The sequence below is a fragment of the Phodopus roborovskii genome, unplaced genomic scaffold (assembly GCF_943737965.1).
Source record: "Phodopus roborovskii unplaced genomic scaffold, PHOROB, whole genome shotgun sequence".
In the NCBI taxonomy this organism is placed as follows: domain Eukaryota; kingdom Metazoa; phylum Chordata; class Mammalia; order Rodentia; family Cricetidae; genus Phodopus; species Phodopus roborovskii.
In genome coordinates, this window is record NW_026125264.1 from 1,892,441 (window position 1) to 1,911,877 (window position 19,437).

General features: G+C 44.0%; 1 protein-coding gene across 1 annotated transcript in view; it reads right to left on the bottom strand.

The window, feature by feature from the left end:
* Nucleotides 1–19,437, bottom strand: part of Efcab8 (EF-hand calcium binding domain 8) — a 62,591-nt gene that overhangs the window by 4,735 nt on the left and 38,419 nt on the right. Inside the window, exons 19-23 of the mRNA XM_051192938.1 lie at nucleotides 18,110–18,292; nucleotides 16,645–16,794; nucleotides 9,298–9,516; nucleotides 6,976–7,134; nucleotides 2,622–2,790 (exon numbers count right to left, since the gene is read on the bottom strand). Of these exons, the coding sequence (XP_051048895.1) occupies nucleotides 2,622–2,790; nucleotides 6,976–7,134; nucleotides 9,298–9,516; nucleotides 16,645–16,794; nucleotides 18,110–18,292 (880 nt within the window). The remainder of the gene's footprint in view (nucleotides 1–2,621; nucleotides 2,791–6,975; nucleotides 7,135–9,297; nucleotides 9,517–16,644; nucleotides 16,795–18,109; nucleotides 18,293–19,437) is intronic.

The following is a 19,437-nucleotide window of genomic DNA, read 5'->3' on the forward strand; positions in this document are numbered from 1 at the left end:
CCAATAAAAGAGTCTATTTCAAAAGACATCTCAACATGCATGCACTCACATGTGCACGTCCATGAACGCATGCATCACACAAGAAGACATCTTAGCAAGCCAAGAAAACAACCAGGGAAAGTCTTTAACATTGGTCTTGGTAATGACTCCTTGGCCAGGACACCAAAAGCATAAACAACAAAAGCAAAAATAGACAAGCAGAGATCTAGAAAAGCCTATGGAAGGGGAAAGATACCTTACCATATATCTAACACGGGCCAAGCTAACCACTGAAACATATAACTCTTGCAGACTGATAGCAGAAAGACCTGATTTAAAATGGACAAAAGACTTGAATAGACATCTATCCAAATGAGATATGGCCAGCAGGCTGTAGGAAGATGCTCAGCACCTCTACACAGGGAACAGGAATACACCTCACACTCATTAGAGGGGCTGTTATCAGAAGGGTACATCTCTCTGCATCAGGGAACATGAAGAGCGATCAGAATCCTTGCAGAAATATAAACCTGGGTAACTACTCTAGGAAGCAGTATGGCATTCATTCCTCAAAGTTGAAATTGAGACTTCCATTCGACCCAGCCACCCACTTCTGGTTATTTTCCTAAAAGAATTGAAAGTATGTGGTTAACCCACATGGGTGGCAGAGACAGAAGAATAGTAAGACCCCCCTTTTTACTCTCTCTTTCTCTCTCTTTCTCTCTCTCTCTTTCTCTCTCTCTCTTTCTCTCTCTCTCTCTCTCTCTCTCTCTCTCTCTCTCTCTCACACACACACACACACACACAGACTGAAAATAGGATCATTTGCCACTACCTTCAGTCTTAATATTGCCAGTAGCCAAAACATGTAAACAGCCAAAGCATGGATTGACAGATGGATTCAGACAACATGCCTGTAATGGAATGCTCTTCAGCCTTAGAAAAGAAGGGAATTCGGTGACTATGAAAACAGATGAACCTTGAAAACACAAAGCCCAGTGACATGAGCCAGACAGAAGGCAAACTGCATAACCCCATGACTATATGGTGCCTAAAATAGTCAGGCTCATAGACAGAAAGTGGAGACCAGGACTGAGAAGAAGGGAGACACTGCAGGATAAGAGTTCAGGGATCTGAGTAAGTGTACCTGACTTAGCAAAGTGCTGGGACAAAGAGTTTTTATTCTTGGCTGGTGAAAGAACAAAAATTTGGAACCACTTCAAAAGACCACAGGGCAATATCAGCTGGAGCTGAGGAGAAAACATATATATCATTGATTAAGAATAACCTCTAGGTACATACAATATAGGTACCTACCATGTTTATTTTAAAAATGTTACAAGACTGTTTCTAGGAGGCTATAGGAGTATTATTCTCAATCATGTAAAATAGCTAGAAAAAGTAACATGGGTTAAGTAAGCATGGTATTTGCTGTGGATAAACTTCACAGCTGGACAGTTTAGAGAAAGAAAACAGAAACAAAGCAAATCTCATCACATGATCTCATATGTACAAAGCGAAGAAACAATCAGAGCTTAGAAACCAGGGCAGGGATAGTGGCCCCACCTGGGACCCAGCACTGGAGAAGACAAGAAAAGGGATTGAGAGTTCAAGGCCAGCCTGGGCTATCATAGTGAAAGGCTGTCATAAAAAAAAAAAATACAGGGTCCAGAGAGATGTCTCAGCTGGTAAAGTGTCTGTTACAGAAGCCTGAAGACTGAAAGCCAGGGCACTGTGCACACCTCCATGCTGAGGCATGGACCTCCATGCTGGGGCGTGGACCTCCATGCTGAGGCATATGGAGACAGATGAATCCCTCAAACTCACTGTTCAGCCAACCTAACCACATCAGTGAGCTCTGGGTCCAGTTAGAGACCCTGTATGTATCAAAAGAAATAAGGTGGAGAGTGATTGCAGAAGGCACAATGTTGACCTCTGGCCTATACAAGTGAGTGCACACATGCACATGTGAGTACCCACAAACACATACGCACACACCTGTACAGACCTGTATATACACCACACCTACACATACACAGAAGAAGAAGAAGATGCCAGGGCCTGACGAGCTGGCTCAGTGGGCGCAGGCAGTTGCCACCAAGCCTACCTATCTGAGTTCCACTCCAGAGACACAGTAGAAGGAGAGAGCCACCTCCCACAGTTGTATTCTGACTTCTGCATGCATTCCATGGCATGTGCCTCCCTCAGTAAAGAAATAATTGTAGCACACACACATAGCAGCCAAGGTAGAGGTAAGGGACACCCAGGGGTGTCTGCTTCCCAGTGTGGGCTGTACAGACCGATAGATATATACTCTGAAAATTCAAAGTGGAATGCTTTGAGCTTCTGAGCTTTTCTTTGTATGACATCAGGACAAAAAAGAAGAAGAAGAAAAAAAAAAGAACAGAGCTTACCAGGTATACAATTTTCTAAAACTCACCAAGACAAGCAAAGCTAGGTGGACAAGTGAATGCATGGAAGACAGTTGATGGATAGTGGACAACCAGACTGATTCACATCCTGCAAGGTTCTCTGAGCAGCTGCAAGAGCCTTCTCCCCTCAGGCTGGGCGTTAGGGTAGCACCAGGATGTGTTCCATCAGGGACAGGGACAGGAAAGGCCATGTTTCGGCAGTACGCATACCTATGGTATCACCAGAGAGTTTCCAAGCCTTGACGTCCCCATCCTCACTGGCACTGACAATCAGCTGGAAGGTGTCCACATACAGGATATCTGTCAAGCTCTCCAGGTGGCTATTCCAGGTAATCAGAAGTGGTGGGGGAACCAGAGAAATGGTCTGGCCTTCCACAACCTGTAGGGGGCAGTAGAGGGTGACTTACACCAAGCTATCACTCAGACTCCAGAGCAGCAGAGTTGGGGGGAGGGTACCTGGACATCAGCCAATGAACTAACTACCTGCTGCGGCTGACCTTTGGTAGGTCTCAGCACTTCTCTGGCCTTGTGGGCCCCTTCGTTAAAACCATCAGAATCATTTTCCATTTGCCTCTACACAGACCATCTCATTGGAGCCCCACAACCTCTTATGCCATAGAGCATGTTCACCACTTTACTGGGAAGACAGAACCAGAGATATTCAGAAATCAGCCTGAGGTCACAGAGCCGGAAAGTAATGGGACAAGAACATAAGCACGTATGTCTTCCAACCCAGCTGAGCACTGGAAGAACAGGCTGCAAGAGGTGGCTGGTGCCACATCACAGTAGGAAGAACATTACACTGTAAGAGAAAAGAACTCTATATAACTGGGAAGTGACCAGGACCGTGTGTGTGTGTGTGTGTGTGTGTGTGTGTGTGTGTGTGTGTGTGCCATGTGTACATGTATATGCATGTCTGCCTGTGTTCGGCCCACATGTATACATATGCACATGCATGTATATGATGCAGGTGGAGGCATGAAGTTGACCTCAGGTGTCCTCCTTGATCTCTCAGGATCTCTTGTTGAACCCAGTTTGCTAATCCCAGCTGGTCTAGCGAGCCAGTTTGTCCCAGCAATCCCCAGCCTCTGGCCCATGCCATGTCTGTCCAGCTGTTAAATAGGTCTAGGATTCAAACTCCAGTCCCCACATTTGGGCAACAAGTGCTGTATCCATTGAGCTGTCTCCACAGCCCCAACCTTTTTGAGCTCAAACAAGGCTGAGGAAGGAACAGTCAGGAATAGTAAAGTTAGACCTGCAAACTATAACCCAACAGTGAAAGACAGCAGAAAGCTCAGAAACCATCCAAAGCACAGATGAAAATAGTGTCAGGAAGTGTGGCTCAAACACAAACACAGTGGGCTGTCAAAAGAAAACCAGCCATTATCACATCTGAAACTAAAATAAACGCTAAGAGGTTTTGACTTTTTTGTTTTGTTTTGGTTTTGGTTTGGGGCATTGTTTGGTTTGGTTGGTTGGTTTTTTGGTTTTGGCTTTTAAGTTTTGGGGGACAAGGTCTCATGAGGCCTATTCTGGGATCAAAATTACTATCAAAGTAATCCTGGCCTCACAGAAAACTCTTAGAAGATTTTGTGCAGAGCTGTCATTTACATTTTCAATATTCGGTGGAATTCACCAGCAAAGGCATTTGTGCCTCAGCATTCCTCTGTGAGATGGTCCATTGCTAACTCATCCCTTTATGTGCTTTACTCAGATGGCCCATGTCCCCAGATGTTCTATCTCTTATTGAGTCAGTTTCATGTCTTCCTTAGATTTTGACCGCTTCTCTTTTTTACAGTAATAAATTAGAGCTGGGCAATGGTGGTGCACCTTTAGTCCCAGAACTCAGGACGTAGAGGCACTCTGTGAGTTCCAGGCCAGCCAGGTCTACAGAGCGAGTTCTAGGACAGCCAGGGCTACACAGAGAAACCCTGTCTTGAAAACCATATAGATAGGCAGACAGACAATAGATAGATAGATAGATAGATAGATAGATAGATAGATAGATAGATGATAGATAGATAGATGATAGATGAAAGAAAGAAAAGCTGTCATTTGTCATAAAAGTCAAATACCACATGACCTCGTGTATATACAGAATGATGGGGATTCTATGTATTGGAATCTTTAAAAATGTGCATGTATACTTACGCATATGCACATAAATGCATTAAATATGACATGAAAACAATAGAAGGAGGACTTTGGTGTAAAAGACCAGCAATTGGGGGAGAGAGGATGGATGAGATGGTTAATAGGCTGCAATATGAGCAAAGTATGGTAATAATCATGTGGGAAAATGTCATGAAACTTATTTTGTATGCCAACTAAAAATTAATTAAAGTATAATAGGAAAAGAGGGTACAAAGTTTCAGTTGGACAGAAGACATAAGTTTTAAAATTTACTGTATAAGTACAATAATGAAATGCCTCATGCTTAAAATAGCCAAGACTATACTCAATATACTCTTCAAAGTAACCAAGAATAAATTTCAAATGTCTTCCCATGAAAATAAGCAAGCAAGGTGATGAATATGCTAATTAACTGTCATTCTCCTTTGTAAACGCATGCTTCACTGTACCCTATAAATATGTATAATTTTGATTTTTCAGATAAAGCAATATTAATTTGATGATGATCCACTTGGGCAAAACACTATCGTAATCTCTTTTAAATGCCTCATCATAATGCACACAGGCGTGAGCAGGTTCTGAAGCTGACAGATTGGTTTTAATCTCAAACCCAGTGCCAGCAGCTCCATAGGCTTAGATGTGAGTGTTGGCACCTCCGCTCCACCCCCCCTCATCTGCAAAGTATCACTCCCCAGAGCCTCTGATGAGATCAAGGGCACACGACATGACACTACAGCACGCTCTAAGCAAACATCAGTCAGTACTGTCGTGGTTGTGTTAACATCGATATTCCTCATGTACTGAATCCATGAGGGACCAATTCCCAGCATACATAGGTGCAGTGCAATTTCTTCATGCTAAAGCATGACACATTTTCTCGGAGCATCAAAAGGCACATAAGCAGCCAGTATGCAGTGCAGCCCTGTAAACCCAGAACTAGGAGGCTGAAGCAAGAGGATGGTGACTTTGAGGCCAGCTTGAACTACATAGATGGACCTCCACTCAAAATGCTGATGGTTGTAAGATGAATAACAAAATCGCAAATATATGGAACCCTTTGGGACCCCACCTTTGGGAATGTATCCTTCAGACATGCTAACACACATGTGAAATAGCACTCGCTACTAAGATTCACTTTTAAGATTAAAACAAAGCAATTTTCCCCTTGAGAGGGACTGTATTAATAACATAGCCTATGGCTTGCTATACAGCTCTAGAAAGATTCCTAAAATACATTATGGAGTGAGAAAAGCAAGGAAGTGCTGCCACCACAGCTTCAGGTAAAAATAACTGTCCGCATGCACACTCAGGTAAGCAACACCAGAATAGCAAGAAGTCACTAACAGAGGCCTCTTCAGGGAAGAATTGTGCCTCACAAGGGACCGGGGCCTCTCTACATTGCCTGAGCACTTTTAAAACTTTCATTACGTATCATGAACACATAAAAAATCATATGTATAGTAAATGTATTTAAACATAAATACACAAACTAAACACAAATGTATAATCAGACACACATGATGAGGCATTTTACTGTCAGCCCTGACAACGCCTCAAGATTCCACTCCCCAACCCAGCAAGCATTATCGCTTCTGACAGGCAGGCTCGGTTTTTCTACTGTTATGATTCAGCACACAATGTACATGCTTGGGGTTTGACTTGGCTCAACATTCTGAAGAATCACTGATTTTGTGAGTAGATGTGATCCGTGTATGAAACCCACAGTGTGGGTCCAGCCCAGGCTGATGAGTGTGTGGGTGTTCCCTGTGTGCAGCCATTATCAATGGTAATTCTCTCAACCTTCTTCCCATGTTTTACATGAACTTCTGGGTGTAAGCTTAGAGTGGAACTGCTGGGTGGAAGGGTATACATGCTCAAGTTAGGTAGTTATTTCAAATAATGCCCCAAAGCAGCTGTACTAGTTGCCAATGCCTGCCCAAGGTGGCTGTTCCAGTTGGTCTGCATCCCTGAAGACTTCGGCTTGTGCCTTTTTGGTTTTGGTCATCCTAGTGAGGATATAGTGACATCACTCTGTCATTTCCTCCCCCCCCCCCTTGGCAACTAAAGAAAAGACACTTGATTTCATGAGACCCTGGGGCAACCACCAAGTACTTTGAACCATGTATAAGCATTGACTACTTGAAAGAGTACATAATATTTCAACTTTAAACTTGTGACTCTAGGGTGCTCACTGTAAAGGTCAACACGTGTGGGAAGGGGATGGTGAGCACACTGCTGTGTATACATGTGTGATGAATACCTGTGGGCTTACTTGGCCCTTGTCACCTGTAGTAATGAGGACATCTGACTAACACATTTTTCCATATAGGCCAGACACCATAAAGCATGAAGACTCATAATGACCATGGAAAACCTCAGTCCTTGCTCCTCAGTGGAACTTTCCCGAGCAACCCTCCTGCCGAATTCCTACCTCCTTCTCCTTCGCAGGGATGTAGTGCAGGGAGCAGGTCTGGAGCTGTTTAGGGATTAAGAACCGGAACTTATTCTCCCCTTCAGTAGAGTTCTTGATCCCACTGGGTTGGAGTGGTCTCTGGCCAACAAATAAGCAGTAATCCTTGATGTCCCAGATCTAGGTACAAAGTGTGAGTTAGTGGCCCTGGCCCCAACCCCAGAACATACTGTGGGTTCTCCCCACACTGTTCCTTTGAGCTTTGGGAGTGATTCATTCTTATACTTCTGAGGTAAAAAACTACTCACTACAGAGGGGCTATATAGAGATGATAAGATAAAAAGGTAGATTACTGAATCTAGTTTTAAAAAGCAACTACTAGTTTTAAATATTTTACATTTGATTGGACTTCTGTATATTGTATATAAATATTGTATATTGATACAAATTTAAGATTAATTTTGTTAAATCATACTGTACATATATTTTTAATTTAACAATGTAATGCAAATTTTTAGTCCTTGAAAGTTATTACCAGCTATATAAGATAATAAGGAAAATGTAGGTTAGTAATCAGTCACCTATTACAATCAGACTTATAGTCACATTAGGTATGTTTTCAAGGTCAACAGATATAGTTTAGAAAGACAGGTCATCTTCAAATACTTCAGAGATCTATAGAAAATGGCATTTAAGATGTTTTAATAACATAGGTTCTTTTTTTTTTTTGTGACAATGAGATGTCTGCTCCTGACACTACCAGTCTACTTCAGAGAAGATGATGGGCATCAAAGGAACTCCACATGGAGTTTACTTTCTTTGTGGCAAAGGTAAACCACTGGGCAAGAAAGTGCCCTTGCCTCAACTGCTGGCAGTGTGCTGTCCAAATTGGACAAACAGGACACAAAAAAGAGTGACTTAAAACCTTGCCAAGACAAGGCAGGACAGTCCTTCAGACTATCCTGCTTCACAGAAAAATCTGTCAGACATGCTAGGTCTATAGGCCAAAGATGGATGCCTCAATGTTGTAGAGAAACCTTGGGTGACTGTCCAGCCAGCCAGCTGTTTCCATCATTTCTCACATTTTTTTTTTTTTGGAAGTTGTTTGCTTGCACTTCCTGTTTACTCAGTTAATATTATTTCTGTCTTGGGTCTCTGAGGGAGTTATAATTTTCATTGTTTTCCAGACTCAGAAAAGAAACACACTAAAGATATGTAAAATGAAAAAGGTTGAGAGACACTGAAAGATGGTTTGATAATGCACATTAGAATAGAAAGCAAATTAGGTGCAAGACTTTGGACTCACAAAAATAGGATAAACAATTGAGTATTTTCTCTGAATTTGCCAAATGCAACTGGACTAGACATTGTTGACTTATTGCCTGTATATGTTGTATATATTTATTGTGTATAGTTTTTCTTATATTACTTATAGTTTTTCTTTTTGTATGAGACAAAAAAGGAGAATTGTGGTGATACATTGTTTATGATTATGCTTAATAAAGCAACTGGGGATCAAAATGCAAAGCTAGCTGCAAGCCATAGAGGCCAGGCAGTGGTGGTATCCCAGGACTCTGGAGACAAAGGCATTAAATGGATCTCTGTTAGTTCAAGGCCACACTGAGCTACACAAAATTGATCCAGTCTAAAGAGAAACAACTCACACAAAGGTGATCTCAGCACTTGGGATCACAGGCCTTTAATCCCAGCACTAGGGGAGGGAGACAGGAATGAGATAACTGAGTGGACAGAGGAATGTAAGAAAGAAGCAAAGTCAGTCTCAGAGACTTATTCTCCAGCCACGCTGAGGACAGGACAGCCCTTTCAGCCTGAGGTAGAGGTAAGAGCTACTGGTCTGCTGCTTTGCTTTTCTGATCTTCAGCTTGAAGCTTGAACACCAATATTTGTCTCTGGATCTTTTATTTTTCATGTTACAAGGCCATAGGGTCTTCTAAGCCAGACCCCTTGGTTAGCAGGCAGAGGGTTTTTGAGTGGCTTAGATGGACAAGGCACCCATGCCTCATGTCTCACCAAAGATCACAAAATCAACTATGAGACATCTGTTCAGAGATGAGACACCGGCTGGCAGGTGTGGGAGTTGTAGGGTGACAGTAATGGATAATGGGATCCACTGGGGGGAGGAGGGGAGCAGCTTGGAGAGACCATTTCAACAAGTCCTGGTTCATTTCACTGACCATGGCAGAGCAGAAGACTCCTAAGTAACTTACCTTTCCCCTACCACCTTCTCCAGTGAAACCAGGACCCAGTGGGAGCAGGAGGTAGATCAGGGCCACAGGCAGCACAGAAATGGACAAAAGCTAGACTGTTCCAGTCCCTTCTCACCTTGATATTTCCTCCACTGTCCCCTGTGATGAGGATCCAGTCATGTTCATCAGTGGTCATGGCACCCACAATATTCCCATTCTCTTCAAGGCCAACAGGGAACTTCCCCAACAGACCTCCATTCCCATGGATGGACCAGGCATAGATGAAGCCATTGATGCAGCTGCTCAGCATGGCAGCTGTGTGTGGCAGGCGAGGCCTTGTCTGTAGAAAAATGATCTGCACAAGAGGGGTGGGCCTAACTCAGCAGTGGCTTCCTCTGGCCACTGCTACACATTACTAAAGGACCTAGACAGCTGATGCCCCAGTCTCCCAAGATGCTCCTTGCTTCCTGGCAAGAATTGAAGGTCTGTGAGCTAAGTGAAGGCAGGGAATGGTGTCTTTTTGTTGCTGTTAATTACTGCCCTCAGTACATAGCTACAGTGGCTCCTGATACCATAGTGTATGGAAGAAGACACATGAGTTTGCCTCACTCATCTCAAGTTTTCCAAGTCCTATTTGTAAGGATTCAGGCATTACGCTGGCCTGCCCCTGTCACCTGGTAGAATGCACTCAGGCAGTACTCTGGTCAGCCCAGGGTTCCATGAGTCCTAGTCTGCAGGCAGGTGTAGAGGACCCCTTTAAAAGAAAAGACACTCTCCTTTTTGCTCTCTCTCTCTTCCTCTCTCTCTTTTGCTCTCTCTCTCTCTCTCCTGCTTTTGGTTGGCCACCAGCTACCCCCCCCTTCTTCTCTTCCCTCCACTCTCTCCCCCTCTCTCCTCTTCTGTTCCCGGTACCTCTATGTCTCTTCCCTTCCCTCGCTCCCCTTTCTAAATAAGTTCCTCATGTAAGCTCCTACCTGGGTCACCAGCACTGGCTATGCAACCTGGTATGCTCTCCCCCGTGGTCCCTTACCTTGGGACCTCACTGACCTGGACCCTCACCAGGGACCACCTCCCACCCCTTCTCCAGCTTTTATTCCTATAACTGTAACTAAAGAACAACACTGTTACTCTCTCAATGTGACATGGAGAACTAACTCATTCTCTCTTAAATGTATTTACAGCAAAATGGCCATGTGAATGTCAGAGGACAAGTGCATTTACCCACTGAGCCATCTCACCAGCCCACCTTGAACTCTTTTATCTTATCTCAGAAACTAGCAGTATCTTCTGACTATAGTAGAAACTTCATTAAGCCATCTAAGGAGAAACCTAATTAAGAATTAGTTTCCAGCTGGGCATGGTGACACACCCCTTTAATCCCAGCATTTGGGAGACAGAGGCAGAAAGATCTCTGTGAGTTTAAGGCCAGCCTCGTCTACATAGTAAGGTCCAGACAGTCAGAGCTACATAATGAGACCCTATCTCAAAAAAAAAAAAAAAAAAAAAAAAAAAAAAGAATTAGTTTCTATAAAGAAGGCAATTGCTATTCCAAGCTGGCCTTATTATTATTATTAAAATTTTTTATTTATTCTTTGGCAATTTCATACATGAATATAGTGTATTTTGGTCACATTCATACATACCCAAATTCCTCTCTCTTTTGCTCCTCCCACTCCTTCTGGAACCCTTCTACTTTCCAACATACCTCCCTCCTACTTTTACACTTTTTAAAGATAGCCCACTGACGCCAGGTATGATGACACACACACACACACTCTCAGGAGGTAGAGGCAGGCAGATCTCTATGAGTTTGAGGCCACCTTAGTCTACCTAGTTGCTTTTGGTCTACAAGAACCATCTCACCAGCAAAGACACACAGAGACTGAAAGGGAGAGGCTATATGGGAAAATGGCCCCCAAAGGGAGTAGCACTATTAAGAGGTATGGCCTTGTTGGAGGAAGTGTGTCACTGTGGGGGTGGGCTTTAAGGGTCTCCTTGCTCAAGCTTCCCTCAGTGTGACTGTTCAGTCAACTTCCTGTTGCCTGCCAGATGTAGGACTCTCAGCCCCAGCACCACATCTGCCTACATGCTTCCATGCTCCCCACCACAATGATAATGACTGAACCTCTGAAGCTGTAAGTGAGGCACCCCAATTAAATGTTTTCCTTATAAGAGCTGGTGCAGTCATGCTGTCCCTTCACAGCACTGAAAACCTTAACTAAGACAGGATAGAAATTAAGATGCCAAGCACATGGAAGCCCAAAACATGCAGGAATACTAGACTCCCATCTGACAAGGTAGATTTCAAAACAAAAGTAGTTAGAAAAGACAAAAGAGACTTTGTATTATTACTAAAGGGGATAGTCTACCAAGAAAATGCAATTGCAAATATACATGTAACAAACACTGGGATACCTATTCACCATAAAACAAACACTACTGGACATAAGAGACAGGTCTAGATACAAACATAACTCTCAACAGGTAGAGCAGACAAAAAAATCAACAAAGAAATTTCAGAGTTAATCTAAATCATAGATCGGATGAACACAACAGGCACCCACAAAATATTTCTCCCTACTGCTGTAGATCACATTTTAGGACCTAAAACAAGTCATAAGACCAAAAAACACTTATTTATTTTTCTTATCACATCATAGTGGAATAAACATACCAATCAACATCAAGAAAAAGGCTGGGCATGGTGGTACACGCCTTTAACCCCAGCACTCAGGAGACAGACACTGGTGGATGAGTTCAAGGCCAGACTGGTCTACATAGCAAGTTCCAGTCTGTTAGCTGTATTTATGCTCTACTGATGGCTTGACATACAGGAGCTTTTTAATTTTATGTAATCCCATTTGTCAATTCTTGGGGCTAATCTCTGTGCTGCTGGGGTTCTCTTCAGAAAGTTCTTGCCTATAATTACATATTTTTAAGCCTTTACTTATGTTTTGCTCTCCTGGTTTCAACAATCCACTACTGAGTTTTTAATGTTTAAAGTTTGTATCCTAAAACTTTAATCAAAGTATCAGATCTGTACATTTTGTGGGAAACAGAAAGATACCTGTAGACATTATGTGGAGAGTTTATGGCAGGGGGGGGTTAAGAAATAAAGGAAGGAAAGAGAGAAGAAAGAGAGACACAGAGACAGAAGATGCCTCCTCAGAGAAATGACAGGAGAGGGAAGTGGGTGGAGTTTTCCTCTTAAAGAGCCAGGGTGCAAAGGCCTGCAATGCACAGAGGGGGCACTGTGCCAGATTCCCAAAGGACAGGGCCAGGTTTTCCTGGATTACAACACCTGTGCCTCATGGTAAATGAGTGGATGTTTCCAGATGAAAGGAAAAGAAAAAATTTAAAGTTTATGCAAGTTCAGAGCTGGAGAGATGGCTCAGCACTGGCTGTTCTTTCAAAGGATCAATTCCCAGAACCCACATGGTACCTCACAATTCCCAAAGATCAATTCCCAGAACCCACATGGCACCTCACAATTATCTTCAATTCCAGTTCCAAGGGATCCGGAGTTATATGGTCACACAGACACAACAATGCACAGAAAAAAATTTTAAAAAGTAAGTCATTTTAAAAATTAAAATTAATGCAAGTTGTTAAGGTCTGAGGAAGTGATTTAAGATTTGTACAAATGAGATTTAGAGATATTGCATATGATGTTAAAACTTCAAAAGTTAGGCCAGGTGTTAGTGGTGCACGCATTTAATCCCAGCACTCAGGAGGCAGAGGCAGGCAGATCTCTGTGACTTTGAGGCCAGCCGGGTTACAGAGCGAGTTCCAGGACAGGCTCCAAAGCAATACAGAGAAATCCTGTCTAGAAAAAAAAAAAAAAGAAAAAAAAAGTTCAAAGTTTTAATACAGTTTAACACAGTAATCAATGAGTTTCAGATAAGCTGTTAATTGGTATAGCACTAGCTACTATTATCATAGTTTCAGGCTTGACATTTTCTTATTTCCCCAATATAAACTTAAAGTGTTTCTCGTGCTGAAAATACCTCTGTCCAATCTATACACATCCAGACATGCTACATCCTGTTGGTAACTTCTCAGGCTTTGTTTCGCCATGGCTCAAAGCATGAGTCTACTCCAGCTGTTTACAGATGCTTGTTATCTTCTATACAATGAGGGTATCAATGCAAACTACTGATGGTGGCCATGCTAATATATCTAAAACTTTTATCTCTTCTTGTAAACTTCAGGGAGTCAAGACTTGGATCCACCTGTCACAGGTCAGACTCTGGGATCCCTTGACTGATAAGTACTCCTGTCAGTCAACAGCTTAGACTTTCCTGCCTACTGCTTATCCCTGAGGATGTGCTCCTTCCTTTCCCTGGCCTTGGGGCTTATTCACAACCCTCCAACTACAACGACCAAAGGTCTGGGAGAGTCACGTGTACACCCAAGATAAATATTTTCCCCTAAGCTCCTTAACTTTACCTTCTGTCCCTAGTCTATATCTGTCCCAGCAAATTTCCACTCAGATGACAGATACCATCCAGCAATCAACTACAGCCTACAAACTGCTCCAAAATCCCCTTCACCAGATTATCCCCAAGTGGTCCTGCAGAACTGGAAAGTGCTGGACTGGCTGAAAACTGATGTGAAAGGGGACTGGTCTGTAAACTCTGGCCTCCAGGGGCTGACTCCAAGTCTATTCTTTGGTTTCCCTTGGGTCTCTAGCTCCTATCCAGTCCCAGACTTTGACCCACACTGCAGCCTTCCTGTACCACCACAATGACCTTCCCAGTTGAGAAGCTGTAACTGCTGTGTTGTACCTTATCATTAACAAGGCTGGAATGATGGTTCTCACAGGCAGTCCAAATATACAAGAATGAGCTCAAACTGAATTGTAGGAGGGTTTCTAGTGATCAGATAAAAGCCAGCATTCCTCAGGAACTTATGAAACCAGTTTCCATCTGCCAAAGGGAGTCATTCCCCTCACCTCTGGCAAAAGGGACATATGGCTACCAGTGGCATCTATCAGCATATCAAAGCCCACACTGGCCTCCAGCTCCCTTGGTATCACAATTACCCATTACACATTCCAAAGTCCATGCCAGCATCCTGGCCTTTATCACCACCTCCTCTACCCTAAAATCCCTGCAGCTCATAGGCTTCCCTCTCCCAGACACTCATCCTTCTCATAACCTGGCTATTCTCACTATTCTCCATCTATCTTACTCTCGCTTCCTCTCTCTTAATCTCTTACGCTTTCCCTATGCCCTAGTCTCTCTCTATCTCTTGCTGTCTTACTATATCCACTATTCTCTTCCACTCTCTTACTTCCCTAACCCTGGCCATGTCTAGTCTTTTTCCTCTCTCTGCTCTGGACTCTTCTGCTTGATCGTTCTCTCATATGTACAACATTAACCATATCCTGCAAGAGGCAAAGAAATTATGATAAGCCTGCACTGCCAAACCTGGTGTGTTACTTTTCTTAAGAATAAAAAAAAACAAATCAAAAAACCTAGATCAGTAAAATAAATGAAGTAGATAAAGATGTAAGATCTGACAGACAAGGTTAGTCAATGAATACTGATATAGAAAAAAAAAAATGTTGAACTACAACTTCAAATGCTTAGTTTTGAAGCCAAAGGAAAGAATTTCAGAGAAAGGAAGTCCAGCATGCTTGAACTATTTTTTATAGGATTTTTAAAAGATTTTGTGTGTGTGTATTTATATGTATATGACATGCACATGGATTTGGGTGCCCATGGAGGGCTCACCATCATCCACACCACTAAAGTGTCTCGCTTCTGAATTGGGGGAAACTGAGGCCTCCTTCCCAAACCTCACTGGTGGCAGAAGAGCCAGAGGAGAGAGTGTGCAGGCCTGTGGCAACATGCCAAGCATTGTGGGCCAAGCTAGGACACAAGACTAGATGTGAAACTGGCAGTGAGTCAGGAGGCTGGCTCTGGGAAGAGCCAAGCACGATGCATGTGATTCAGAGGCATGGATAACCAACACAATTCCTACTATACTCTGGCTCTGGTCCCTCAAGCCCCAAACATAGTCCCCTCTCATTGTAGAAGAAGCTGCTGGGTTGACATTGGGCTCCCAGGCTCCCTCAGTCCAGTGCTCCAACAAGTTTCCAACCACAAGAGGCTAAAGGTCTTCCTGTGGCTCTTTCAGAATAAGCCAGGATAGCTCAAAACCACTAGAACTCAGTCCTTAGGGGACTCAGAATCCTTGATTGGCCTCTGTGGGCACCTTTATTTATGTGAACATATAAACATGTGGACAAGAATGTACACAGTAATAAAAATTAAATTATATTAAAATTTTAAGAAGCTAATGATCTAAGGCTGGGAATGTAGTTCAGTTGGCATGTTCAAACATGCTCGAAACCCTAAGCACCATGTAAGCCAAGTGATGGCAAACACCTTTAGTCCTAGAACCTGAGAGAGAGAAGCAGAGGGTCTGAAGTTCAGGGTCATCCTCAGCTATGTGAATTCAATGCTAGCCTGGTATAAGGTATCTGAGTTAAGATCTCTGTTGCTTTGATAAAGCACCATGACCAAAAGCAACTTGGGAAGGAAAGGGTTTATTTCATCTTATAGCTCCATATCACAGCCAGGATGTAAGTCTTCAGAAACCAGAAGAGTATCATAGTGAGGGTTCCAGGCCAGAGAGGGGCCAGGGGGAAGAAATGAGCACAGATGAACCAACCCAACTTGCACCTCACTACTGTTGTGGAGTATTAAACTATGTAGACATGTGTTACACTTGATTATATTGTGGGATATTACTTTAACTGTGTAAAGGTGTGTTACATTTGTTTCTGCTGCCTTTGATAATGATGTAAAAATGTGTTACTTGTGGTGTTTATGCTGCACTTCTTTAATTATGTAGAGATGTGTTGCTGTTTCACCTTGCCTGCCTGATTAGTCTAATAAAGAGTTGAATGGCCAATAGCTAGACAGAGAAAGAAAAGGCAGGGCTTGTGGGCAGAGAGAATAAGTGGGAGGAGAAATCTAGACAAGAGAGGAGGAAGAGAGAATAAGGGAGAAAGAGAGGGCCACACCTAGAGCCAGAGCCAGGCAGCCACCAACCAGCCAGACTCTGGAATAAGCAAGAAAGTAAGGAGAGAGGCAGGTGGGGTGGGAGTGGGGGATTGTTTAAAAAAAAAACCCTGAGGCAAAAGGCAGATAAAGAAAAACAGGTTAATTTACGTTAAAGAGAGCTAAGAAATGAACCTAAGCTAGGCTGAACATTCCTAACTAATAAGAAGTCTCCATGTCATGATTTGGGAGCTAGTTGGTGGCCCAAAAAGGAAAGCCAGTTACACATACAAAACACCATCCAAGGCAAAGAGACTTCTAACAGTGGGTTCTAGGAAAGCTACTTCTCTCCCAGCCCTGTCCCTGCCCAGGCTTTAGCAAACTGCTCTGGAGTTCCAAATTCACCAGGCCCATGACACACACACCCCTGCCCAGCCCAGCTACACACTTCCCCACTGGGCACAACTCACCTTCTCCACTGACTCATTTGGCTGCAGCTGCACCTTCTTCCAGAATTCCCCCTTTCTCTTTTGAGCATCTTTGTGAAGTGATGTTTTGTAAAGCAATGATTCACTGAGGGGCATGTTAGACAATTCAGGTTTGTGAGCACTGGAAGAGTTCTAAAAATAAAAAATGGCCTCTTGGTAGCCACATGGCACCCCCCTCCTATACACTATGGAGATCAGAAGTAGGGGATAAAAGAGAAACCATCGGGACCCCATCCTGCAAAAAGGCCAGTGGCTATGTGGTTGGGCCTTAGGACACACTGAGACTGAGAGGTTTCTATTTTAAGTGATCAGCAATTTTGCTCTGTAGGGCAGAGACTTGAATCACCTCTAGGGTAGACCCTCCCTTTGTCCTAGAAGTCAGGCTACAGGGGTCTAACACCCATTGTTCTTAAGATATGAGTGCAGAGGCCTAAACCAGTCAAAGATGGCCCAGTATCAAACAGTAACTTATATTCATCCCACAGCACCCTCAGGTGCCTGAGTCTCAAAGTGTCACGGTGTGCCAACACTTCACAGTACAGTGCATCCTATAGGGCTGAGAGGTGTATAACTCCCACAACAGAAAGTCATCTCAGCAGACCATGCTGGAGCTGGCCTACATTGCCCCATGCCTGGGAATTGGGAAGCTGATGCCTCTCATTCAAGCCTCAGGTCTCAGAAATCAGAATTCAGCTTGCAGAAACAAGCTTTCTCCATCCCTCTGGCCCAGTACTCCAAGGATCTCCTGTACTCTGTGTTAGGATACTGTCATCATTCCTACAAGCCCAATGTCAGTTACCTTCCTTCAGACCTTTCTCTCTTCCCACATCCTAAAAACCAGAGCTGTCAAATCAATCCTGGGCCTTCAGGGCTTGGAGGTGAAGACCATCTTACTTCATCTTCACCTGCACTGTGGCTTAAGCTTTGGAGAAGTGGCACTTGGTGCCCTGAATAGCTCACTCCTGGACCAGAAGGCTACATCTTAAGAACTAACGCCACAGACCATGCTCTAACATCCAATTTAGACTTCTAGAACTCTGCTCTCTATAGGTCCTACTCATAAGCTTTCAACTCTCAGACCTGATCTGGAGATGCAAGAACCATCCCCAGGCTTGAGTAAGCAGAGTGCGTTAGCTAAAGTGCCATCAAAATAGAGATGCAATGGGTGGTGGGAGTGCACACCTTTAAACCCAGCACTTGGAAGCAGAGGCAGGCAGATCTCTGTGAGTTTAAGCTCAGCCTGGTCTACAGAGTAAGTTCTAGGACAGCCAGGACTGTTACACAGAGAAACCCTGACTCAAAAAAAAAAAAAAGAAGAAGAAGAAGGAGAACTCTGTCCCCCACTACATACACACACACACACACACACACACACACACACACACACACACCAGGCTCAGAGCATGTGAGCTGGATAGTTGGCACAGGAGGATGGCCTCACTCCCACCTGCTGAGACATGATTCTCTTTTGGTCCGTGTCTCTCCAATGTTTCATCACTGGGGGAGCTGACATCAACCTCCGACTCATAGTAAAGCCAGTGAACTTTGTGGAAGGCTTGTGTGCCCACTTTTGCTCTGTATCGCTTAGGGAGAGTTTGGTGCTGGCTATACATTCCTCTGCATCTTTCACCTATGCAGAGAGAGAGGGCAGATCCAGAAACTCCTCTAAAAGTGGGAAGCTCAGGCCCTCCTCAGCCCAGTGCTGAGGTCACCAGCCCTCCAGGAACCCAGCATCACTTCACAGAAATCCTATGCCTTGAGAGGCCTCAGACCAAAGCTTATAAACCCGCCCCTGGGCCTACTACTAATACCCTAGGCAGGATACAGCTCCCCAGAGGAACTCAGTCTCCCCATCTGAAAAAAAAAAATGGGCAGTGGTTGCCAAATATTCACTTTGTCACTTTTACTCTTGGGCAAGCCCACGGTACAGAAAAGATAAAACACTGAGCTCTTTTGAAGAATGCAGTACCTACTATACAGGAGCTTCCACCCATCAGCACACCTGCAAAGAGGTGACCTGTAGCACCATTCCAGCTTTAGGTTGCTACAATGTATCAATTTCAAGACTGCACATTTCCTACTTCCCTATCATGAGTCTGGGAAGCTTTGCCCAGAAGTCTGGACATTATTGCCCAAGTGGGGAATTTGTGGGCAGGACCACTACCCACTGCCAATCTGATGGGATTGGAAATATCTAGAAGAGCAAAGCCATATCTGGCTGTGTCAGTGAAGGTGTTCTCGAGGAAGAAACAATGGAGGAAAGACCCACACGCAGTGTGGGCCCCCCTGGAACAAAAGAGGAAGCACATTTCTCTGGTGCCTCTTTTTCTGCTTCCGAGTCACCCAAATGTGGGCTACTTTGGGTAGCCTGGCCCGCCTGCCATGGCAGACTTGAACTCTCTAAAATTGTGACCCCTGGTAAGTCTTCCCCTTTTAAGCTGTTTCTGTCGGGCATTTTATTACAGTGGTAAAAAGCTAACAGTGGGCCATCCTCAAGGAGGAAGTAGTCCACTCAAAAGGACAACCCAGCACCAAGCCCCTGCAGTCGCACTGTCACGGTGTAGATCTAACCCTTCTTGGTTGTGTGCCCTGAGAGAGGTGTCTGACCTCTTCAGGCCTCTGTTTTCTGTCACATGAAGATGCTCAAGGAGCTACCATCCACTCTCCTAGCTACCATACCTCACCACCCCAGTGTGAGTCTCCATCTCTCCCTCTGTCCCTTGTTGCTCTCTCTGCCCTCCCAGATTCTGGCCCAGACAAAAGTGAAAGCAGACG